The following is a 25,915-nucleotide window of genomic DNA, read 5'->3' on the forward strand; positions in this document are numbered from 1 at the left end:
ATTGCCAATATCACAGGATTTACTAAAAATCCCGTCCAGGGACAGAGCTTGCGATAAAGCTCTGTCCCTGCGAATCCTCTCCGCACACTTATCACGGTATTTTTGCAAAAAAAAGTGACAAGTGCCTGCGCATGCGCCAACCGGCCACCGCTAAGCCACGCCCCTATCGCTAAGCCCTGCCCCCGCGATTGCGACCCCCCCTCCCTTAATTACACTTACCTCTGGTGATCAGGGCTGATCTCCCATCCTGCACCGGGACCTGGTCAGCCGACCGGGTCCCAGTGCAGGATGGGAGACCAGCTGACCGGAGGGATGACATCACTGGAGCCCCGATCTCCGGTCCATGGGCCAGCTCCGGGCTCTGCTCTGCCTGTTAGAGCAGAGCAGGAGTCCGGTAACCGGGGGAGACCCTGGATAATGCCACCTCCAGGTGGTGTTATTATCACAGGGCTTCCCCCAGTATTTTTTTCACAATTTATTTTTAGTAACTACCAGACAGATCGCATTTCCCTTTATAAATATGGGAAATGCGATCTGATTACTAAAAATATGTGATAATTAGGGCTTGGAGTAGAATTTTACGAGTTCTACTCCAATTGCCCTTTTTCACTTTATTTTAGTAAAAATAATGATAATAAATAGAGCCCATAGGCTGGTTTGGGTGCTGTTATTGCTGGAGGATGAACAGCTAGATCCCAGGTGGGGTCGGTTGGGTTGGAGTATAGCAACAACTGCTTGTTTGCCATTGCGTGGAAACTATACTGGGGGGATAGTAGGTGGTACTGTGTCATAGCTTATCACTGTGTAGTCCCTCTGTTGTGAAAGTGCACTTATTCCTCTTGTAATCCTCCTTGTTATGAAATTGTTACATGTACACTTGTCACAATAAAGTTTATCTCACTACCTTCCCTGTGAGTTAATGCTTTAACAGAGAAGTATATTCTACAACAGAGTCCTTTCACTACTAACCAATCACAGCGACTTCCTCACACTCTGACCAATCAGAAGTTGCTCTATATTGTTCCTGACAAGCCATCTGTCTTGTCAGTTACATTGGAGCGACTCAAATAATAAGCGTCAGCCATATTTTTATTCCATTTGTATTAAAAGTTGCATGAAAGAAAAATATCCCTGTACATTTAGGTCTGTAATGAATTGGTGAAACAGAAATTAGGGCAGTTTTTATTCACATAAAAGATTTCAGGGGGCCTTTGTGTTTTTTCTTTTGAACAGCATTTTTTTTCTGTGTTACTATAGGCAAGAAGCCAGGGATTGCTATCACTTGTAGTTCTACAAATGCCAGCATACACAAGCAGTTTATGTTAGCCAGGGCTTTCCACATACAAAAATTATTTTTTCACTACTTTTGGCTATTGCCCCAACATTCATAGTGAGGGAGCTGTTGTCCCCAAGGGAATGGCCTGCATTTTATAGTGCCTAGCTCAGCCTGTCACAGTCTGGTGCTCTTTGGCTTCTGCAGGGGCCCATCTATGTTCACATCTGAAAAAGTCATAATTAAATGAACATGCCCTTTCTGTACATGACCTACACTTGTCTGCCCCATCTCAGCCTCTATAAGTGTAATGCTGGCCATACACCTGCACAACCAGCATATGATACGATTCACCTCACGATTCCCCCGAAGCTCCCTGCAGTCCCGGCGGTATGATTTGGTGTTTTACTTTACACACGATCTGTACTACGATCGATCGTGTGTCTCACACTCTCATCTGGAAAATGTCATTGAAATGACATGAATGGACGCACGATGCATCGCATGCACTAAATTTACGGTACGATCTGCACACGATACGATGGACAATATGGGCTGCATACCAGTAGCGTAACTAGGGTATTTGGAGCCCAGGGCAAATTTGAAAATGGAGCCCCCCACCCCCACTATGTGTGCACGGCGAAAAATGGGCGTGACCACAAGGGGCGTGGTCACTGAAAAATGGGGCGTGTCAACATGACACACACCCCTTTCTTGTCACTGGGGACATTTTTCCATTTGCACCTTAATGCAGTGCCCCTTATACAGTTCCCCCTATGCAGTGCCCCTAGTAGTGGTCCCCCTTATATAGTACACCCCGGTATACAATGCCCCCAGTAGTGGTCCCTCTTATGCAGGCCCCCAGTAGTGGTCCCCCTTCTGCAGCCCCCGATTAGTTCACCTTATACAGGCCCCCAGTTGTGATCCCCCACATGCAGTGCCCTTTACACAGTTCCCCCTGTAGTAGTCCCCCTTATGCAGCCTGCCATTAGTTCCCCTTATACAGTGCCCCCAGTAGTGATCTCCCATATGCAGCCCCCGAGTAGTGCCCCTTATGCTGTGCCCCCAGTAGTTGTTACCCCTATGCAGTGCCCCCTGTAGTGGTTCTCCCTTTTCAGTGCCCCTTGTAGTGGTCCCCCTTGTGCAGTGCCCCCAGTAGTAAGCCCCTTATATTGTGCCCCAGTAGGAGTCCCCCTTGATGCAGTGCCCCCAGTAGTAGTGGTCCCCCCCAGTAGTAGTCCCCCCCAATGCAGTGCCCCCAGTAGTAGTCCCCCCTACACAGTGCCCTTTATAGTGGCCCCAGTAGGAGTCCCCCTTAATGCAGTGCCCCCTGTAGTAGACCCCAGTAGTGGTCCCCCCCAATGCAGTGCCCCCAGCAGTATCCCCCCCAGTAGTAGCACTCAGTAGTGGTCCTGTGCCCCCCCTCGAAGCAGTGCCCCCAGTAGTAGTCCCCTCCTTAGTAATAGTCCCCGCCTGAAGTAGGCCCCTGTAGTGGTCCCCCCCAAAGCAGTGCACCCAGTAGTATCCCCCCCAGTAGTCTAACCCGCCCCCCCTGAAACAGTGCCCCCAGTAGTAGTCCCCTCCCCCCCCGATAAATACACACTGAAAAGAAACAATAAATAAAGTAAAAATTCTTACCTGAATCCACGCTCCCGCTGCCATCCGCACGTCAGTCCTCCCGGGCTGGCGCGCTCTGCATTATGGGAGAGATGTCATGACGTCATGACTTCTCTCCCTTTACCCACTGCAGGAGCTGGAAGGGAGCCAGCTCTTGCAGTGGGCGCTGCGGCTGCAGCAGTCAATGAGCGTCTATCTGACGCTCATTGACTGCTGTTTAACACACACATCGCCGCCAGCGCTGGCGGTGATGTGTGTGCAGCAGCAGCTAATGAGAGTCTGTCTGACCTCATTGGCTGCTGATTCACACACACATTGCTGCCGCTCGGCAGTGATGTGTGTGCAGTAGCAGCAGCAGCCAATGAAAGTCATCTGACTCTCATTGGCTGCTGGTTAACACACAGCCTGAGCCCGCCCGCCTGCCACCCTCCTCCTGGCGCTATTGGGCAAGCGCTCAGGGAGAGGGAAGGGCTCAGCTATGCAGCACAGGACCGGCGCTGGGAAGCCTAGCGCCGGTCCTGTGTAAATGTGTAGTGCTTTTACCGCACACACTGCAGTCGGCACTACACTGGCTAACTAGGGCGGGCCGGTACCGTGGCCGGCGGTGCACCCCCGCGCCGCCGGTCCCACAGCGCCCAGGGCACGTGCCCCGCTCGCCGTGCCCTAGTTACACCACTGCTGCACACCTGATCATACGATCCAATTTAAGACCTGCGGGAGCGCGCATCGGATCGTATCCTACAAAAATTTTTTTCACAAGATCCATCATACAAAGTGTCGAAAATCGGCCAATCGGCCCGAAATCGTGCATAAGGAGTCAGAAGAGTGCAAGTTGTAAAATGTGTATTTTATGTGGCTGAATCTGCAAACAGATATGTGTACACATTTTTTGTTGTCACATGCAATACGGAAATATGTATTATATGCAAAACTATGTCCAACTCTACATGAGCCACTTTGCGTGTTATATACAGTAGATGTCTGTAACTTGTTTTACTCCAAGGGCTCTATTTATTAACATTATTTTTACTAAAATAAAGTGAAAAAGGGTGTTTTCACATCCTTTTCACATTATTTTAGTTTTACATGTAGTTATTACAGGGCAATTGGAGTTGAATTAGTAAAATTCTACTCCAACCCCTGGTATCACTTATTTTTAGTAAAGCAGATCGCATTTCCCATAATTGTAATGGGAAATGTGATCCGACCAGAGTTACTTAAAAATAAATTGTAAAAAAATACCGGGGGAAGCCCTGTGATAATAACGCCACCTGGAGGTGGCGTTATCCAGGGTCTCCCCCGATTACCGGGCTCCCACTCTGCTCTAACGGGGAGAACAGAGGCGGGAGCCGGTACCAGTAATCAGCTATGTGGTCTAAACAGACCGCAGGCTGATTGCTGTAAAAAAAAGAAAAAAAAAATTGAAACATTTTTTTTACTTACCTGAATCCAGGGACCGGTGATCGGGCCTCCGGTGATGGTTCCTCTCCGGTCAGCTGGTCTCCCATAGTGCACTGCGGCCCGGTCATCAGGTGATCGGGTCCCAGTGCAGTATGGGAGATCACCTGATTGGGAAGCCCGGAGAAGATCACCGGAGGCCAGGAGGATGCAGGTAAGTGTAATGAAGGGAGGGGGGGTCGCGGGGGGGGGGGGGTCACAGGGGTCCATGATCGCGGGGGGCGGTGCTTAGCATCGGTGGGGGTAGCAGCGACGGTGGGTCGGGTGCATGCGCGGGCTCTTAGTCGCGGTATTTTTTCCGAAACTACCGCGACTAGAGTGCGGATGGGATCTGCAGGGACAGAGCTTTATCGCAAGCTCTGTCCCTGCAAGGGATTTATAGTAAATCCCTGTGATATTGGCTGAATTCGCAATGCGAATTCACTCGGTAATATCATACTACAATCCGCATTCAATATGCAGATTGTAGTAAATAGAGCCCCAAGTCTCATTCAAAAGTTACTATGGGCTCTATTTATTAACATTATTTTTAATAAAATAAAGTGAAAAAGGGTGTTTTCACACCCTTTTCACATCATTTTAGTATCACCTATAGTTATTACACGGCAATTAGAGTAGAATACGTAAAATTCTACTCCAACCCCTAAGTATCACTTATTTTTAGTAAGCAGATCGCATTTCCTATAATTGCAATGGGAAATGTGATCCGACCAAAGTTACTGAAAATAAATTGTAAAACAATACCGGGGAAAGCCCTATGATAATAGGGGTCTCCCCCGGTTACCGGACTCCTACTCTGCTCTAAAAGGCAGAGCAGAGCCCGGAGCCGGCCCCAGTGATCAGCTGTGTGGTCTAAACAGACCACAAGCTGATACACTTGCTTTCTCGCAAGCTCTGTCCCTGCAAGGGATTTGTAGTAAATATGATACAGCCTGAATTCGCAATGCGAATTCAGCGGATACTATATCACACTACGATCTGCATTACAAATGCGGATTGTAGTAAATAGAGCCCTTTATCTGGTAGTCAGCAGTTTTGTTGGTTTAAAGAAGAGACATGTTTTCTTATAACCTGCTCTTCATTTTCTTTTTGTCCTTTAGTTGATCTAATCTACTTTTTACTTCTTCCGTCTATAGAATTTGGGGCAGAAGTGATATTGTAGCCACGGATTATATAATAATTTTTTTAGTACAGTTTAAATAAATAAATAAAATCAGATATGTGGTTGCTACATGTTGTTTTAAACAAGGGTGGGAGGCTATAGCTTTTCAATAAAATAATGTGTTAACAGCTCCTTTTAATAGAATATTTATACAGTACTGTGCAAAAGTTTTAGGCAGGTGTGGAAAAAATGCTGCATAGTAAGGATGCTTTGAAAAAATAGAAGTGTTAATAGTTTATTTTTCTCAATTAACAGAATGCAAAGAATGAACAGAAGAGAAATCTAAATCAAATCAATATTTGGTGTGACCATCCTTTGCCGTCAAAACAGAATCAATTCATCTAGGTACACTTGCACACAGCTTTTGAAGGATTCGACAGGGAGGTTGTTCCAAACATCTTTGAGAACTAACCACAGATCTTCTGTGGATGTAGGCTTGCTCAAAGCCTTCGGACGTTGAGGTCAGGGCTCTGTGGGGGCCATGTCATCACTTCCAGGACTTCTTGTTCTTCTTTATGCTGAAGATAGGGAATCGGAATGATATGCTGGCGGCTGAATGGTCACCAGCTGAAATCCCAACACTTGAAGCACGCATGGTGGAGAATTCCCCCCTAACCCTCCCTTGGTGGTGCCTAACCCTAACCCACCCCCTTCCTGCACCCTAAACCTAACCCTCCCGGGGGATGGCTGACCCTAACCTCCCCCCAGTGGTGCCTAACCCCCCCTTCCCCTAGTCTAACCCTCCCTGGGGGGTGCCTAACCCTAATCTCCCCCCAGGGGTGGCTAAACCTAACTTCCCCGGGGACAGAGCAGTTACTTACCAGTCCGGACGATCGGGATTCCAGCGCTTCGAAATGCCGACTTCGGTATCCTGTTCACCTTCGGGAAATCGGCGTCTACATATTGCTGGGCGGAGGGATTCGGGCGGCGGTATATTGAGGCCGGGCATTCTGTCCGCCGGCAATATGACTGCATCCCGAAGATAGTTCCTAATGTAATTTGCTGTATGTTTGGGGTTGTTGACCTGCTGCAGAGTAAATGTGGAGCCAATCAGACGCCTCCCTGATGGTATTGCATGATGGATAAGTACCTGCCTGTATTTCTCAGCATTGAGGACACCATTAATCCTGACTAAATCCCCAACTCTATTTGCTGCAATGCAGACCCAAACTTGCAAGGAACCTCCACCATGCTTCACTGTTGCCTGCAGACACTATTTATTGTACCGCTCTCCAGCCCTACGGGGAACAAACTGCTTTCTGTTACAGCCAAATATTTACATTTTGACTCATCAGGTCACACCAAATATTGATTTGATTTAGATTTCTCTTCTGTTCATTTACATTGGATTTTGTTAACCACTTGCCTGGCATGGTCGTATCAGATACGACCAGTCAGAAAAGCACTGTGGGCGGCTGTTGGAAAATCATTTTCTAGCAGCCGCCAATCACAGAGGAACCTCCTGGTCCCTCTGCACACTTTGTCCCTCTCAGTGGGCCGATCACTGCAGTGATCGGCCAGCCCAGCGCCGGTGCACCCACCCCCTCCCCCGACCGCTGCCGAAAGGACAGGGCAGAGAAGGCAGCACTGATAGCGCTGTCCTTCTCTCCCTATTCTGCATAGCAGCAGTGGCTGCTGACAGGGCAGAGAAGGCAGCGCTAACGGAGCTGTCCTTCTCTCCCTCCAACTCCGGCTAGCAGCAGCGGCTGCTGACAGGGCAGAGAAGGCAGCACTATCAACGCTGTCCTTCCCTCACTCCACCCCCGCTATCAGCAGCCTCTTCCCCATTGTGGAAAGCCCCACCTCCTTGAGTAAATCAGAGCCCTGGCCATTATATATATATATATATATATACAATACAATATACACACATATATATATATATATATATATATATATATATATATACAACACATAGGTCCGTCACTCGATGATAACTTAGCTGGTTGCCCCCACAAAGTTTGATGCTATAGAATCCATTCGGTGTGGCACTCCACGCTAATGAAATAAATCACTCACACAGCTTGAGGTGTCAACGTTTCGATGCCAATAGGGTAGCATTTTCATCAGGACAATGCAGAATAACAAACACACTCACCTTAAATACATATATGTATTTAAGGTGAGTGTGTTTGTTATTCTGCATTGTCCTGATGAAAATGCTACCTTATTGGCATTGAAACGTTGACACCTCAAGCTGTGTGAGTGATTTATTTCATTACCACATATATATATATATTTATATATGTATTATATATGTATATTCCTACACCGTTCACCTGATTTGGATGTAATTACCCTCAAATTAAATCTGAAAATCTGCAGTTAAAGCACATCTTGTTTGTTTCATTTCAAAGCCATTGTGGTGGTGAATAGAGGCCAAAATATGAAAATTCTGTCAATGTCCCAATATTTATGGACCTGACTGTATATATGCGTATATCTATATATGTGTGTGTATATATATATATATATATATATACACACACATATATATATATACATACACGTATATAGATGGCAGCCCCCAACCGATGTTAAGGAAACATCGGCAGCTGTGGTCACAATCGATGTTTCTATCAATGGCCATTAGTACTAGTATATACAATTAAAATTGCCATTACAGCATTTTTTTTTTTACAAAATTGTGTTGGATAAGTTTTAATAAGCTGTTCCTGACCTAATTCAATCATAAAATAAACCGACAATTTCGGCAGCGGTTTTTGGAGAAAGAATTAGTCAGTTAAGTGGTTATTTGATAAAAATAAACTATGAACACTTCTATTTTTGAAAGCATTCTTACTTTGCAGCATTTTTTCCACACCTGCCTAAAACTTTTGCACAGTACTGTATATACTATAAAGCATGATAAATATAAATGAGCAGTGCAGTGCTGGAGCTAGGTGTCTTTGCGCCCAGCGCTATTCCGTGTTTCCCCTCCACCCACTCCTTCCATGTGTCTTCCCCTTCACCTTATAATAATACCTGCGACAGATGGGTGGAGGGCGGGGATTATCTCCGGCTGGACCCGGCGCCCCTGTGTGGCCGCAATGACAGATCGTGTCAGGAGCCAGACCTGGAGCAGTGACATTTTGCCTGAAAACTTCTTTGCGCAATGCTTTGTAGACGAATATACAAATCTGCTCTGTAACACATGGGTGCTAACTTTTGTATTGTCATTGATAGATATATATTATTATTTACATATATTTACACTACATGTATGTTTTCCCACACTACAGATTCAACTAAAAAGTTGGAAAGGATTGTTCAAGAACTTGAAAAATCATTTGATAAACAAGTAGGAGAATTACAGAGGTAAACAGACAATAGCTTAGTTTTTATTACACTTCAACTTTATTACAGTTGAAGTGAATGCTTAGTGATTTCACCAGTTCCTAAGGAAAGGATACAGGTAGGTTGTACTCCCATGAATAATAAATATATTGGATACTAAATAAATTTGATGACACTGCATAGGTTTCATTCTAATTAGCAGAGATGCTTAAGCTGGTCCTGTATCAGTTCTTAAATCGTTCAACAGTATAAAAATTTGACAATTAACAGGAATTTCTTGAAATTTTGGATGTTAAATAAAATTTAGGTAAATTTGAGAGTCAAACAGGTTCAATCACATGTGAATCAGCAAAAGCGTTTGATCTGAAACTTATACATTTCACCACAAATGTCAGTGCGAGATTCCAACATATTGGCTGATTCTGAGTCACACGCTGCTCAGACCACTATAGCGTATTTTATGCTAACGCTAGTAATAGCAATTTCCCTGGTGTACAAGCGTAGAACTGACTGTGCAAGCACTGAGATTTAGGGCTCTATTTACTACAATATGCATTTTGAATGCAGATTGCAGTGTGATATTACCGACTGAATTTGCATTGCGAATTCAGGCAATATCACAGGGATTTACTAAAAATCCCTTGCAGGGACAGAGCTTGTCCCTGCAAGGGATAAGTGCATCTTTAGACACAATAATCCCGCTTAGTGCGTCTTTAGACACAACAATCCCGCTGAAGGTGGCCATACACGGTGAGATTCAAAAGTCGGTCAGATCAGTTGTACGATTTCCCTTGAAATTCTTCCCTTCAGATACAGGACAATTTGTATTTAAAATGCAACTATTTCACATAAGACCATACGATTTGACCAATCACATCACATAATGTGTGTCAATTCCTACACGATCACTTGAGATCTCTCTGCAAAACCATCTGATTTGCGATCCAACTAGACGACGGCGGGGACGCGCATCGGGGTCGCAGAAGACTCAAAATACAACTATTTTCAAAAGATTGGTCTGTCCAACCTGTAGAAACTGCCCAAATCGTGTGATCAATCGTCCAGTGTATGACCAGTATTAGTGCGTATTTAGACTCAACAACCCCGCTTAGTGCGTCTAGAGACTCAACAATCCCGCTTAATGCGTCTTTAGACACAACAATCCCGCTTAGTGCGTCTTAAGACACTACAATCCTGCCTAGTGCATCTTTAGACATAACAATCCAGCTTAATGCGTCTTTAGACACAACAATCACGCTTAGTGCGTCTTTAGACGCAACAATCCCACTTAGTGCTTCTTTACACGCAACAATCCCGCTTAGTGCATTTTTTTTATACACATCAATCCCGCTTAGTGCGTCTTTATACACAACAATCCCGCTTAATGCGTCTTTAGACACAACAATCCCGCTTAGTGCGTCTTTAGACACTACAATCCTGCCTAGTGCATCTTTAGATATAACAATCCAGCTTAATGCGTCTTTAGACACAACAATCACGCTTAGTGCTTCTTTACACGCAACAATCCCGCTTAGTGCGTTTTTTATACACATCAATCCCGCTTAGTGCGTCTTTATACACAACAATCCCGCTTAGTGCGGCTTTAGACACCACAATCCCGCTTAGTGCTTCTTTACATACAACAATCCCGCTTAGTGTGTCTTTAGACACCACAATCCCGCTTAGTGCATCTTTAGACGCTACCATAGGGCACACCTTAGAAACTTGCACCAGCTTCATTCTAAGAGCAGAATCTGCGGTGGAGTATATATAGCCTCCAATGTAAACAATTAAGTGCCTGAGGGCCTGATCCAGAGTTGGGAATAGAGTAAGATAGAGCAAGTAACTGTGCACCTGGACATACCATGTTGCAATGCAAGGGTACACAAATACATACAATTGTTTGCATGAGGGGTAAATACCGGCTGCTGCTGTATGTAGCCCACAAATACTGCACAGCTTTATTATTACTCTACAATTTAGATGTCAGTTTGGACACCCCCCTCCCAAATCTAAATCTCACTGCACATTTTACATCTGCCCCACTTGGTGTAATATGGTTTTACCAAGATGCACAATTACTTGCTCTTTCTTACTCTCTTCCCAAATCTGAATCTGGCCCTGAGTTTGCAACCAGTTATGCAACACGCCCGCAGCACTTCCATGATACTCCCATCAGACAGCATATTTCCGTGCGTCTGGGTTGCCGCCTCACAGTTACTGCACAGGAATGCCCCATACATTTCTGAGACTGAGGGGTATATTTACTAAAATGCAGGTTTTTAGAAGTGGAGTTATTGCCCATAGTAACCAATCAGATTCTAGCTATTATCTTCTAGAACAGGGGTGGGCAATAAGCGGCCCTCCAGCTGTTGTTGAACTACACATCCCAGCATGCCTTGCAATAGTTTTAGCATGAACAAATAGCAAAATTGTGGCAGGGTATGCTGGAATGTGTAGTTTTACAACAGCTGGGGGTCCGCTTATTGCCCACTCCCATTCAAGAAGGTGCTAGATAAATGATCAGTAGAATCTGATTGGTTGCTATAGGTAACATCTCCACTTCTAAAAACCTGCACTTTAGTAAATATACCCCTGTGTCTCTCAGTCACGTACACACCGTGGTTGCATGCGCTGTGCTACTTTTTAACTACTTATACGCATGCGTAGTTGAAAAATATTGACCATTTGCGCGAATATCGCATTGCGTACGACTCAGGCCCACAGTGTTTGCAGATCAAATTAAAAGTGTTACAATAGTTTTTTAATTATTTTAATACTGATTACAAATGTTTAAAAAGACAGACATTTAATGTGAACAGGGAATCTCGAGTATGATGTGAGAACAGGGAACACGAATAGCAAATTTTGAACAACAAATATCAATCTGAGATAATTGCTCTTTGTATATAAACCATAGTTGATCAAACTGGGGACGTTTTAAAATGTTTTAAACTGGTTAAAAATGTTCAAGTATCTTTACTCACGTGCATTGGTTCAGCCTCTAAAATGGAGATTGGTACACTCTTAAATAATATATTAAAAATGTTTATTGCTCTACCTACACCATTCTGTGCCCTTCATGCCCCTCATAACATGAAAACATAAGATATTTTATTTTTATATTTGGCTTATCTGTATATGAGTTTGTTCGTTGGCCATCTGGCAGTTCTGGCAAATGCCAGAAGGGCCGGTCCAGTGCCGGTGGTGTAGTTTTTATGAATTTGTAATTTTACTGTATAAAAGTTGTAGGATTTGTGTTTATTATGTGACCTGAAATTAGTCTACTGAATATTTTTCTGATTCTATTTTCAAGCACAAGCATGTTGCTTTATATCTGCCATGTTTTTATTTTTCATATATCCAGCCTTGAAATGAGACTGCATGAAACTGAAAATGTAAGTTGTGTATAAATTGAATCACATACAGTATATTAACTTGTATTTACATAGAAAATCATCTTTAGAGGTGTACATTTAGGCAGGTTAGCCTCGAGCACACAAGTAGCCAGAGCACAGATCTACTTTGCTTGTAGACCACTCAATTTTGCCAATTTTGGTGGGACATTTTCCTGTTTTACAGCTCTTTCCCGGTCGGGACTGCATTGTCCATGTCCCATATGTGCATGACAGAGCAGTAGTGAGCAGGTGCCATGTACTCCTACCGCTGATGCACTTGGCAGTATGTGTGGTTGCAGAGAGCGGAGGGGGATAAAAGGCAGTCCCCCATTGTGATATAGGCACTCGTGATGTCAGTGGGGCCGCCTCCAAACGGCAAGCGTTCCCTCGGGAACGCCTCCGTTTGGGCAGCCACCCCTCTGGCCCGCCCACCAAACGGGGCGAGCTGTCACTCAACAACGAAAGCTCGCCCCCTTTGGTGCGAGACCCAGAGCGACGGATTGGCCGTCGCTAGCCGGGTCTCGTGCATGTGCACGATGGAGCCAGCTCCGTCGTGCACATGCGCTATGGGCCACCATCGACCGGGTCTGAATCAGACCCTTAAAACCATCATTGAACATTCTGATCATCTGAAAGGGTGATTATTTTTTCTTGTATATAGGTGTTATCACACATCTTGTATTTGTGGTATATAGAGAGCACCTGACTTTTGGTACACCATCTTTGCTCATGTTTGTCACTTTGAGGTAACCTTGTGGATGTTTACCTATCTGCACTAATTGTGACGGCACTCTATATTTTATTGCAGTTTTCTGTCTATATTATTGTTCTAATCCATTGCGATCACTATCCCATTGCAGCAGTATATAAGGACACCTACTTTAATTAGCACACATCCATAATGTTTGGCAAGACTGCTAAAGTATCGGTATAGTTGAGTACCATCGCAGCCTCACGCACACTTGCACAAGCCCTGACCTTACTCAGAGATTGCTAACTTCCACGCACGCTATGTGTCCTCAGACTGCGTACGGCATCGCAGTGGCTACTTTATGCATGCCCCTGCAATGGTGTCCGAACGCACTGGGACACCCCCCTGTCACCTCCCACAAACGGCACTTCCTGTCAATCATTCTGCAATGGGTCTGCATAGTCACTGCGATCACAGTCCCCATTGCAGTGGCTAGTTCGCGCACACTCACTGCGACACATACGCATGCGCAGTGTGAAACAATGGCCAGATTTTGTGCGTAATTGCAGTTGCGTACGGTAGTAAATCAGGCCCACATTACAATAGTCTCTCAAAGAAGATTGCAAAATCTATACAGTACCATAGGTATAGATAACACGAAAATTTACATTCAGTAATAAATGATGGCAGCTTAAAGAGGAAGATTAATATCACGCAAGTGTTCAAGCTGACTAGACATATAGGAACATCTATGAAGCGAACATCTGAGAATATTATATATTATTATTATTAGATCTTGCGTTAGAACTGCAACATAATGTACAGTACTGTTCCACAATTATTACTGACTCTGGCTCCACCTAGTGAGTACAAACATAATTACAGCTAGCTGGGTACACATTAGACGATGTGCAAGCGATTTCCCTTGAACTCCCGGACAAACGATATAGTGAATACACACTATGCAATCTAACAAACGACGGAACGATATATCATGCATCGTTTGGTGGTTAGATCATTTACTATATAATGTTAACATATCGCCTGGTCATTCAGTAGTGCGTACACACTGCACGATGTGGTAAAAATTGTTACCCAGATCCTCAGATTGAGCAGCGTTTAGGGCCAACCAAAAGACATGAAGAATGACTCACGGGAGCGCGCAATTGTGTGCGCACACTAGACGATTTGAACAATATGTCGTTCTGATCCTTCGGAAATCGTCAAATCATCCAAAAATATTAGTTAGTGTGTACCCAGCTTAACACTGCATTTCCAAATTATATCCATAAACTATGGTTGCAGACTTTTAGCTCCCTCCTTCCAGGAGGGATCTGTCGGGCTTCCTGAGCGGGGGAGCGTATCGCGACAAAAGAAAGCATGGCCCAGCAAATGACTTGTCAATTGGGGCGGAGCATAGGCGTGACAGTGCGACCGCGTCCCCGCCCCCTATTTACAATGCCGAGAATAATGGCATTATGAAGCAGGGGGCAGGGCCACGATGATGCGATTCAGCGCGAATCGAAACACTGCCCCCCCGCTGCTGGGGTTTATACTGTAATCGTTTCGACGGGTCACTGGGGACCAGGAGGCTTGCCTGTCTTTCCGGGGGTCCGGGAGCGGCACACGATTTTCGGGAGGTTCCTGGTCGAATCGGGAGGGCAGGCAAGTATGCCATAAGCTACAATAGCTGCATCCAGACTCACCTAAATGTGTGTGCTGAATGCTATATTGACATTTTACTTTAACTCAAGTTGTTTCAGGTACATGTCTGACTCATTGTGATGCATAGTAGTGCCCCTTTTACACAATGTGCTCTCATTAGTGCCCCTTATACACAATGTCCACAGTAGTAGTGCCCCTAATACACAATGCCCATAGTAGTAGTGCCTCTTATACAATTCCCACAGCCAGTGGCGTCCCTCCACGCGGTGTCATCCGGTGTGGGGAGGGACGATGTGGCCATGCGGGCAGGGGACGTGGTCTTGCGGCCTGAACCCCCGTGCCTATTACTTGGGGGTGGAGTGGGGGGGGTGCTGGAGGTACCTGTGTGGAGTGCTGACCGGCTCTCTCAGTGTCAGGAGCCGAGTGCTGCACTTAATGCTACAGTGCAGCACCTGACTCCTGTCAGTGAGGGGGGGTCTGCACCTTGGTGTCACCCCTCAGCGTGTGACACCCGGGTGCTGACCGCATCCCCCGCAGCCCCCTTGTGATGTCACTGCCCAGAGCAGTAGTGCCCCTTACACATAATGCCCACTGTAGTGGTGCTCCTTATGCAGCGCACCCGGTGGTAGTGCTCCTTATGCAGTGCCCCCAGTGGTAGTTCCCCATATACAGTGCCCGCAGTGGTAGTGCCCCTTATGCAGTGCCCTCAGTAGTGGTGCCCCTTATGTAGTGCACCCTATGCAATGCCCCCATTAGTAGTGCGCCATGTAGTAGTGTCCCCATTAGTAGTGCTCCTTACACAAAAAGAAACACACAATACTTACCTTAAGCCCCGCTCCTGCGTCCGCTGCCGTCCGACTGCTCCTCAGAACTATGGGAGAGACGTTATGACATCTCTCCCTTCAACTACTGCGGGAGCTGGAAGGCGGAGCTGAGGAGTGAACTCCAGCCTCTGGCTGCCGCTGTAGGGAAGGAGTCGGGCGCCCGCTGGTAACAAAAGGGCGACTGGCAAGTGGAGTAACCCCAGCTGACAGGTCAGTCTTCTGTGGGTGGCTGGGGCATACAATGTGTTCTACTTTTTTCCTGTAAGGGGCCAAAGTATATATTTTTTTTTCCTGTGGGAGCCAATTTGTTTTATTTTGTTTCTTTGGGGGGTGCCGATGTTTTTTTATTTTTTCCTGTAGGGGCCATTGTGTTTTATTTTGTTTCTGTGGGGGCCAATGTGTTATTTTTTTTCTTGTGCAATATATTTTGCCTGTGCATGCATCTGAGTTGCACCGTGCATACACCTCAATGGTGATTGTACAGAGTCGCAGTGCAGATTTAGATGCACGCACAAAGATGTGTATTAGAAATGTGTTGGGCGTTACTGGGTTGTTACAGGAGGTTGGCTAATCAGACGCAGATGTAATGTAGTATGGGACTGTTCTGTATGTATGGGCGTGTTAGTATGGGAGGGGAGGCCATAGGTACTGCAACCCACAGCCAGGCTGCTGCCAGCACTTGCGGAGACATGACAGACCAGCTACCCCTATTCCTAGGAATAAATATTATATACTAAACAGCTGACGGCTGACTGGTTCTATGAGTGCTAGTAACTCCTTATGGCATTCCCTTGTTTAAAAGTGAAATAAATCAATTACCTGTTAAAATTTAGATGCACAGTATAAATTTGTATCAACAACACCATGAGCCCTTATGTGATGTTCCTATATGAGTTGTCCCGAATAGAAGAACTTTACATAAGGGCTCAATGTGTTGTATGGTACTTATACAAATATATACAGTACATCTACATTTTAACATTTTATTAGTTCATCACTAGAACGAGTTGTTTAACTGCTGAAGTATTTCTTTGAATTGCACTTACTGCATTAATTTATCTAAGGTGTATATAACAATAGTGCACTCTTTATCTCATTCCCCCAGACATTGGGCCTGATTCAGCAAGGAACGCAGTTGCTTATATACATGCAATCTGTGAATTAATTCACACTGCGCATGCGTGCGCATCACAGTGCACATGTGCGAGCCAGAACCTGCAATCGGGACTGCGATTGCAGAGGCTACGCAGACTTATGTCAGAGTGATTGACAGGAAGTGCCATTTGTGGGTGGTGAAGGGCGGGGGGTGGTCGGGCGAACGCAGGTGTACCAGTGCGTTTCAATGCCGTTGCATGGGTGTGCATAAATAACCCACTGCGATACCAGATGCCGTCTGAGGCATCATAGCGTGCACTGAAGTAAGCAATTCCTGAGTAAGGTCTAGGCTTCATTAACTACGCGTTGGATACAAACTACATTTCCCAGCATACCCTTGACTTCCAGTTCCGGTTTCACTACACGCGGCTTACCACTCGCAGGTTCACTGAGCATTCGCACGGAGGGCGTAACAAGGCACACACCGTGACCAGCACCTTCTGGACCAGTGTGAGTAGGGCCACTAAATGGCGTTGGTGGATGGCGGATGACCACGTGACCTCGCGGGAGCGTGGGACTAGGCTGTCTTGCCGCTGCTGGTGATCCAGACAGTTTATAGAGAGAGTGAGTCGTCCATCCATCGGAGCCACATAGCGGAGAGAAAACGAGAATCAGGATCACAGGGTAAGTTGTTGGACCGGAGGGCACGGGAGGCCGCCTCTCTAGAGCGCAACACCGGCAACTTGAATATTAGAATCAACAGATCTTGCATGACTTTCATATTTCTCCGTTTAGGAGCAATTGGATTGTATTGACTAACCAATTCTTCCCTTTAACAGTAGGGGTCAGTACTTACACCCCAGTCTGTCCCAGCACCTCCAATCAGGAAACTGAACTATAAACTATTCCCCTATTTATGTCTACACCCCTTTTTTCCCCCCAAACCCACCCTTGCCCCTCCTTTTTTTCTCTTGTTATACTCAATATTGCAGTTATATTAGGGATAAGGAAGCAATGTGACTGTCCTGAGAACCTAATATTTCTGCTTTTATTTACACAACCTAATTTATATTAAATATATTTTTTGAACAATCACTTTATTACCAGCTCTACATTCTTAGACAATTAAAGGTATTTATATTTAACAATCACCACGCACAAACAGGTCAAGCGCAGGTACTCGAAAATCAAATCCACTTCATTAACTAACAGATGTTACCGATTATTTCTCTATGTTGGCCAAGTATACGGATGTGAGTAAGGGGAAGTGGGCGTCTTTATGTCAGGCTGCGATCGCAATGCGAATGCAAACATTTACTTGTCACCGCTGATATTAAAAACTGTGTTGCGTGCGTATAAGCAGAGTGATCCATAGTGAATCAGGCCCATTGTCCATAATGATATCTGCTCCATATATGAATAGATCGCCTCTGGCTTCCTAGTCAAGCTGAGCTGCACAACTTTCAGGTGGGTCCCTCTGTCATGTTACAGGACAGCTCCCACAGCCTAGGGTTGGCCATCGACCACCGATGGCCAATGGTTTTGCCATCAATGGCGGAAATCCAATGCTTCACCGCCATCAATGGCACAGAGCCTAGCAATTTTTTTTCCTTTATGTGCCGGGACACAGAGTTTAGTTTTGCCCTTGACAAGACCATTGAAGCCTTGCCTCCACTCCCTGATTTGCCCACTGCCTGGCCAGTATTAAAATAGGGAAGCCCATTGGTGGGTTCATAGAATCGATGTCAACCACCAATGGTACAATCGATGGTGATCATCGTTGGTTAACTTACAGATGGCCATCCCTAATACTGCCTGCATAGTGAAGCAAGCCCTGTAAATGCATGCATCACTCATAGGGCCTGATACAGAGATGTGCGCTAGTGCCACCACAGCTGCAAATTTGTATGCAGCTACTGTGCAATAATATTCAAATGTTGCAGAAGCCAGGAGATGTAATGAGACGCCACTGGCGGCTTCGCAAATCCAAGAATCGTTCGTGGATCCTTCAATTATAGATCTTTTGAGTGACCCTATGATTGCACAGAACGACCGCAGGAACTGAGGGCCTGATTCAGAGCCGAACGCTCTGACCAGTGCCCTCCTCCCTGAAAATGGAGCGGCCTCCTGGCCGCTCGCATAGCTTTGGGTGACCACCCACTGCATATGCGAGCGGCCAAAAAGATGGTCGCGATGGTCAAGACCATAGCGACCATCGGGCTTGCGACGAGACCCTGCGGTAGGGTCTCGCTGCCGCAAGCCCAGGAGTGATTTGGGCTCTATAAGAGCCAAAATCACTCCCACTGACATCATTACTGATGTCAGTGGGGCCGGCATGAGACGGTAGGCGTTCTCATGGGAACGCCTCCATCTGGCAGCCACGCCCCTGGCACGCCCACCAAAGGGGGCGTGCTGTCAATCAACATCGACAGCACGCCCCCTTTGGTGAGAGACCCGGAGCGACGGAGAGCCTGTCGCTATCCGGGTCTCGCGCATGCGCACGACGGAGCTCCCTCCGTCGTGCGCATGCGCAGTGGGGCAACATCGACCCGCTTGCGAGCGTCCTGCGCTCGCGAGCGGGTCTGAATGACCCCCTGAGACGTTAGAGCCATTTTTCTTGCATTCAGGATCACAGATGCAGGATGTGACACACCCCTGAAACAGTGAGGACGCACCTGTGTTTTTTGCCGTCACTTCCCATTACCTCCCCCCAAACGTCCCTGTCTGTCAATCACGCTGCGAGTAAACAGTCGCTGCGAGCAACTATGGTAATGTACCTTTAAGCATGCGCAGCGCGACTTACACATATGCGCAGTTTACCGATAAATGCTCAACTCCGTTAATATCAGCATAGCTTAACACTCTGACTCAGGCCTATAATACCTAGTTGGGCTGTAAACATATCAGGCATGCCACATTGCCAACCTTCTCCGAGGGGAGTAAGAGGCATTTTTTGTTGCAGTGTTACACAAATAATGAATATAAATATAGCTATTGGGGCGAAAGGATTTGGCTATAGCTGAGTATTCCTGGACAGAAGGGACAGAGGAATACCATGTTAGGATGTGAGCCGATTACATTATCTACTCTTTCTTAACCTTTACCAAGTGCTATTAACTACTCTTTCTTAGCCGATTACATCCGTCCACTGGGATTCCCTTTCATCAAGAGGGAAAACACCTCATAAAAGGTGCATAAAATGCAGCACAGCGCGGTCTTTGTATTTGTGCAAGTGCCATCAATTTTCTGCCAAACACATTTCAAAGTATCCCCACCTAGATGATAATGTTGCTCTATTGTATTATTTTGTATGCATTACAACTTTGTTTTTGCAAATTTCATGCTTAGCCTTGGCCTCAACTTCAACTAGATTGTCACACACTGACCAGTCCATCATCATCAGCAATTATTTTTCCTTTGCAAAAATACATTTACGGATAATTGGATTGACCCCAAAGTCGTATATTGGCACTTGTCACCAGGGACGTAACTAGGTATTGAAGGTCGGGGTAATGGTTTAAATAAATAAATAATATTGTTTTTTTACAGTGGGACTATGGGTACCAGTGTGCCTGCCCTATGGCATTTTTAGAACTACAAGTGCCAGCAGGTATCCAACACCGGTACCCCCACTGTGGAAAAAAATATTAAAATAAAGACAGTACATACACACCGAGTATTGTATTGTTTTATTACACATGCACTCATTCACTCGCACTCATACTCACCCCCACTCATTCAACACGCACGCTTAACTACCGCCTGGTGCCGGTCCATGCCCTTGTCTAGTAGGCATCCCAGATGGAGATCTGTCCTCTTCACCAGGAGGCATCCATGGGTAAGAAAATGAAAAAAAAAAACGCAACCCGTAACAGCTGGACATAGCAGCACTATTTGTACATACTGTACATAGTGACAGGACTCATTGGAGCCTCACCAGCCAATCAGCAGCAGGACACCTTTAGAGAGGCTTCATTCCCTAACCAATATGTCCGTGGTCTGTACTTCTGCGCATGCACAGTGCCATCTTGTCACTTTGTTAGAGTGCTGCAGTGGAACACGAACGTGTTATACTTAGCTCAGTGAGACCCTGCAATATACTGCATCCAACATACAGTCACTGGCTGGTGGTCTGTATGCTTCACTCAAGCTCTGCTCCATGCTGAGAGTCTGTTACATGCAAAACTGTGAGTATGGCTCTACAGTCAAGTCACTGCTAAATAAACCACCTCACTGGTTAAGTTCCTGGCTGTTCGGTGACTTCAGGGTATCGCTGGTGTCTACATTTACTCTGCTATACCATCTGCAACAGTACACACACATTCCAACATTTATATCTGCATATGTGCAAGTGCGATATAAATGGCATCTACACACACACACACACACACACACATAAGATTGCAGTTCATAGAGTTCTCCTTCCAGCATCTACTGTATATCAATGGTAGCATATTGCACTTGAGTTTTCACCTACCCAGGAGGGTATCTTTGTTCTGTTGGCATCTCGATGGTGAGCCTGTTTCTTCATCATAAGCGATGCCTCATATTTGGGATTTCACCAGTTAATGTCACCTACTAAGGAGAGAGCCCTTGTCCCGCTCACATTTTCTCCTCACCAGGATCTTATCTGTTCAAGGTTCCCATTTCTATATCGCTCACCTTTATCTGTATTAAATGACAGCTACCACTCTCATGTTCACGATATATATGGATTCTGGGCCTCGCTCTGACAGAGCGCTCGCTCTGAATCAGGGCCGGGCTTTTGTTTTTTTTGGGAGTGGCCTCTTGGCCGCTCGCATAGCTGTGGGTGACCACCCACAGCTTTTGCGAGCGGCCATGATGATGGTTGCGATGGTCAAGACCATCGCGACCATCAGGCTTGCGATGAGACCTTTGTGGTAGGGTCTCGTGGCCGCAAGCCCCAGAGAGATTTCGGCTCTAACAGAGCCGGAATCTCTCCACTGACATCACTCGTGATGTCAGTGGGGCCGCCCCCAAACGGCAGGCGTTCTCATGGGAACGCCTCCGTTTGGGCAAAGGGGGCAAGCTGTCACTCAACATCGACAGCTCGCCCCCTTTGGTGCGAGACCCGGAGCCACTGATTGCCCGTCGCTAACTGGGTCTCGCGCATGCGCACAACGGACCCGGCTTCGTCGTGCGCATGCGCTGTGGACCACCATCAACCTGGTTGTGAGCGCTCAGCGCTTGCGACCGGGTCTGAATCAGGCCCACTGTTTGATATAAAGAGAAAGGCACTGTTCCTGTTGATCAGGCAGCACAATATCTAGGCACAACCCTTGCATATTTGGGTACAATTATTATTCGATTTGCGATTTTATATGAATAAAACTACAGAACTACGGTCAGTTATTGTACTGTAATGTGTATGTTCTGATTTGGATTAATGCTCTACAGCAGAGATTCCCAAACACGGTCCTAAAGGCTCCCCAACAATAAAGGGTTTTAGAGATAACCATGGTTGAACACAGGTGGATTATTAGCACCTCAGTCAATTTGATTTAACCAACTGTGTTCAACTATGGATATCTCTAAAACCTGAACTGTTGTGGAGCCATAAGGACCACGTTTGGGAACCTCTGCTCTACAGTATTAATTGCTACAATGTACACTTTCTGGCATTCTTGCAACCTAATACATGTTATTTCTCGTAGAAATATATTAGGGCAGAAGCAGACAACCAAGTTCTTATTGAGGAAAAAAGGATTTTAGAATATGAGCTGAAAAAAATCAGAGCATTGAAGGTGATTATCTTAGTTACATAAATTAATTATTTCAATCACATTATTTTACACCTGACTTGTAGATATGTGCTCTGATCCAAGGTCCCACAGTTAGTAAACAAAAAATAAGATTTATTTTTTTTGAAGTAAGAGAAAAAGAAAAACATACTTGTGTGATATTTCTCTATCTGAACATTTTACCATGATGAACATTTTTACCATTTTGAATTAGGGATGAGCAGGTTCGGATTTTCGAAATCCGAACCACCTCGAGCCCCCCGATCCGAGCCGGGAACCGAGTTAGGTTCGGGTTTTCCCGCCTGGCTCGGAACTGAAATCGAGGCAAAATATCATCACCCCGCTGTCGGATTCTCGCGGGTTTTGGATTCTATAAAGGTCCCGCGATCGCCGCCATTTTTCATTCCTGCTGTGGAGCGTGAGTGCAGAGGGAGGGAGCTGGGAGCTGCTGGCTAGTGTTGTGTGATACATTACATACTGGGCTGACTGGCTACTGTGAACAGGGAGGGAGCTGGGAGCTATTACTGACACTGGCTGACTGGCTACTGTTGTCCATATACATAGGGGCTGGCTGGCTACTGTTGTCCATATAGGGGCTGGCTGTTGTCTTGTCCATAGGGGCTGGCAGAGGGAGGGAGCTGGGAGTTGTTGGCTACTGTACTGTTGTGATATTAAATAATAAACAGTAGTACACTACTTATATATACATTACAATACTGGGCTGGCTGGCTACTGTGAAGAGGGAGGGAGCTGGGAGCTGTTGCTGATGCTGGCTGGCTACTGTTGTCCATATACATAGGGGCTGGCTGGCTACTGTTGTCCATATAGGGGCTGGCTGTTGTCCTGTCCATAGAGGCTGGCTGGCTGTAGTGCTTTGTTCAGGAGGTGCTCGTCCTTCAGGGGTGCTCTCTTCACCTACCACCAGTGTTAAAAAAAAATATATATATATATTTTCTGTGTGCATGCCGTGTTAGCCAGCCACACCTGTCATCGACGTAGATAGGTGCGCAGGGTACTGTGCTCCTATCAAGGGGCTGCTGCCCAAAAATACAAATAATTTTTACAGGTGCTTTCCTGTGTGGTGCAGGGGTATGCTGCCCAAAATACAAATAATTTTTACAGGGGCTGTCCTGTGTGGTGCAGGGGTATGCTGCCCTTCAAAAATATAAAACCTTTACAGGGGCTGTCCTGTGTGTTGTGGTGTAGGCTGCTGCCCTTCTTCAATTTTATACAGGTGCTGTCCTGTGTGGTGCAGGGGTGCGCTGCCCTTCAAAAAAACAAAAAAAACTTTTACAGGGGTTATTCACTCCATAAAAATAATGCACCATAAAAATAGTGGAGGATAAAATAGGGAAAGATCAAGAACCACTTCCTCCTAGTGCTGAAGCTGCTGCCACTAGTCATGACATAGACGATGAAATGCCATCAACGTCGCCTGCCAAGGCCGATGCCCAATGTCATAGTAGAGGGAATGTAAAATCCAAACAGCCAAAGTTCAGTAAAATGACCTTAAAAAATAAATTGAAATAGTCTGAGGAGAAACGTATACTTGCCAATATGCCATTTACGACACGGAGTGGCAAGGAAGGCTAAGGTCCTTCCCTATGTTCATGACTAGTGGTTCAGCTTCACATGGATGGAAGCCCTCCTCCTCCCGCTAGAAAAATTAAACGAGTTAAGCTGGCAAAAGCACAGCAAAGAACTGTGCGTTCTAAGAATATATCACAAATCCCCAAGGAGAATCCAAGTGTGTCGGTGGTTGCGATGCCTGACCTTCCCAACACTGGACCGGAAGAGGTGGCTCCTTCCACCATTTGCACGCCCTCTGCAAGTGCTGGAAGGAGCACCCACAGTCCAGTTGCTGATATTCAAATTGAAGATGTCACTGTTGAAGTACAACAGGATGAGGATACTGGTGTAGCTGGTGCTGAGGAGGAAGTTGACAAGGAGGATTCTGATGGTGATGTGGTTTGTTTAAATCAGGCACCAAGGGAAAGAGTTCTTGTCCGTGGGATGAAAGAGCCCATCACGGTCATGCCTGGACAGAAGACCAAACATTCCATGTCTTTGGTCTGGAAATATTTCAGTCCAAATCCAGACAACTACTGTCTTGCCATATGTTGCGTATGTAAAGGCGTAATAAGTAGGGGTAAGGGCGTTTACCACCTAGGAACATCCTCCCTTATATGTCACCTGCAGCGTGTTCATAAAAGTTACTGTCAAGTTCAGAAACTGTGGCTAAGACCATAAGCCGTCCAGGGACACCTAAATCCCTTTGTCCTGTTGTATCCAAGCACCTGCAAACCACACCGGCAACTCCCTCCTCGTCCATTTCCTCCTCAGTCAGGATCGGAAGTAGTCCTGCAGGCCATGTCACTGGCATGACTGACTCCTCTCCTATCCGGGATTCCTCCTCCGGAGGAGGATCCTGCATTGCTACGCCTACTGCTGCCGCTGCTGCTGTTGCTGCTGTGAGTCGTTCATCATCCCAGAGAGGAAGTTGGAACACCACTACTTCTTTTACTAAGCAATTGACCATCCAAAAGTCCTTAGCGAGGAGGATGAAGTACGACAGCAGTCATCCTGTTGCAAAGCGGATAACTGAGGCTTTGACAGCTATGTTGGTGTTAGACGTGTGTCCGATATCCACCATTTGTGCAGTGGGATTACAATTGATGGAGTTAGTGTGTCCCCGGTACCAAATCCAGTCTAGATTCCACTTCACTAGGCAGGCGATACCGAGAATTACAGAGACGTCAGAAAAAGTGTCCTCAGTGTCCTAAAAAATACCCAATGTACCCAATGTCCACTTAACAACGGACATGTGGACAAGTGGAACAGGGCAGACTAAGGACTATAGGACTGTGACAGCCCACTGGGTAGATGTATCGCCTTACACAGCAACAACAGCAACAGCATCGTCACCAGTTGCAGCATCTCAGAAACGCCAGCTAGTTCCAAGGCAGGCTACGCTGTGTATCACTGGTTTCAGTAAGAGGCACACCGCCAACAACCTCTTAGAGAAACTGAGGGAAATCATCGCCCAATGGCTTACCCCACTTAAGGCCTCCATACATCAGCAATTGATTGCAGCAATTGTGCAATTTGCAATTGATTGTGTATAAAAATCTTTCCATTTTTCAATCGATTGTGGCAATTCTGCAATCTGCAATCAATTGAAAAAGGCAAAGATTTTTATACACAATCGATTGCAAATTGTACGATTGCTGCAATCAATTTCTGATGTATGGGGCCTTAAGACTCGCCTGGGGACTTGTGATATCTGTCAACGCCACCAATAGTGTGCGGGCATTACATCTGGGCAAATTCCAGCACGTCCCATGTTTTGCTCACACAATAAATTTGGTGGTGCAGATTTTCTGAAAAACGACAAGGGCGTGCAGGAGACGCTTTGGGTGGCCCAAAAAATTTCTGACCACTATCGCCATTCAGCGACTGCGTGCTGAAGACTGGAGCACCAGCAAACACTCTTGAACCTGCCCTGCAATCACCTGAAGCTGAGGTTGTGATGCGGTAGAACTCAACCCTCTATATGCTTCAGAGGATGGAGGAGCAGCAAAAGGCCATTCAAGCCTATACATCCACCTATGACATAGGCAAAGGAGGGGGTATGCACCTGACTCAAGCGCAGTGGAGAATGATTTCCATGTTG

General features: G+C 46.0%; 1 protein-coding gene across 1 annotated transcript in view; it reads left to right on the forward strand.

Annotated features, from left to right (window-relative positions):
* CCDC7 (coiled-coil domain containing 7) overlaps window positions 1-25,915 on the forward strand; it is a 227,250-nt gene that overhangs the window by 107,692 nt on the left and 93,643 nt on the right. Inside the window, exons 10-12 of the mRNA XM_088447948.1 lie at window positions 8,753-8,828; window positions 12,175-12,205; window positions 22,156-22,245. Of these exons, the coding sequence (XP_088304074.1) occupies window positions 8,753-8,828; window positions 12,175-12,205; window positions 22,156-22,245 (197 nt within the window). The remainder of the gene's footprint in view (window positions 1-8,752; window positions 8,829-12,174; window positions 12,206-22,155; window positions 22,246-25,915) is intronic.

Source organism: Taudactylus pleione, unplaced genomic scaffold (assembly GCF_031769625.1).
Source record: "Taudactylus pleione unplaced genomic scaffold, aTauple2 ptg000446l, whole genome shotgun sequence".
Lineage (NCBI taxonomy): Eukaryota > Metazoa > Chordata > Amphibia > Anura > Myobatrachidae > Taudactylus > Taudactylus pleione.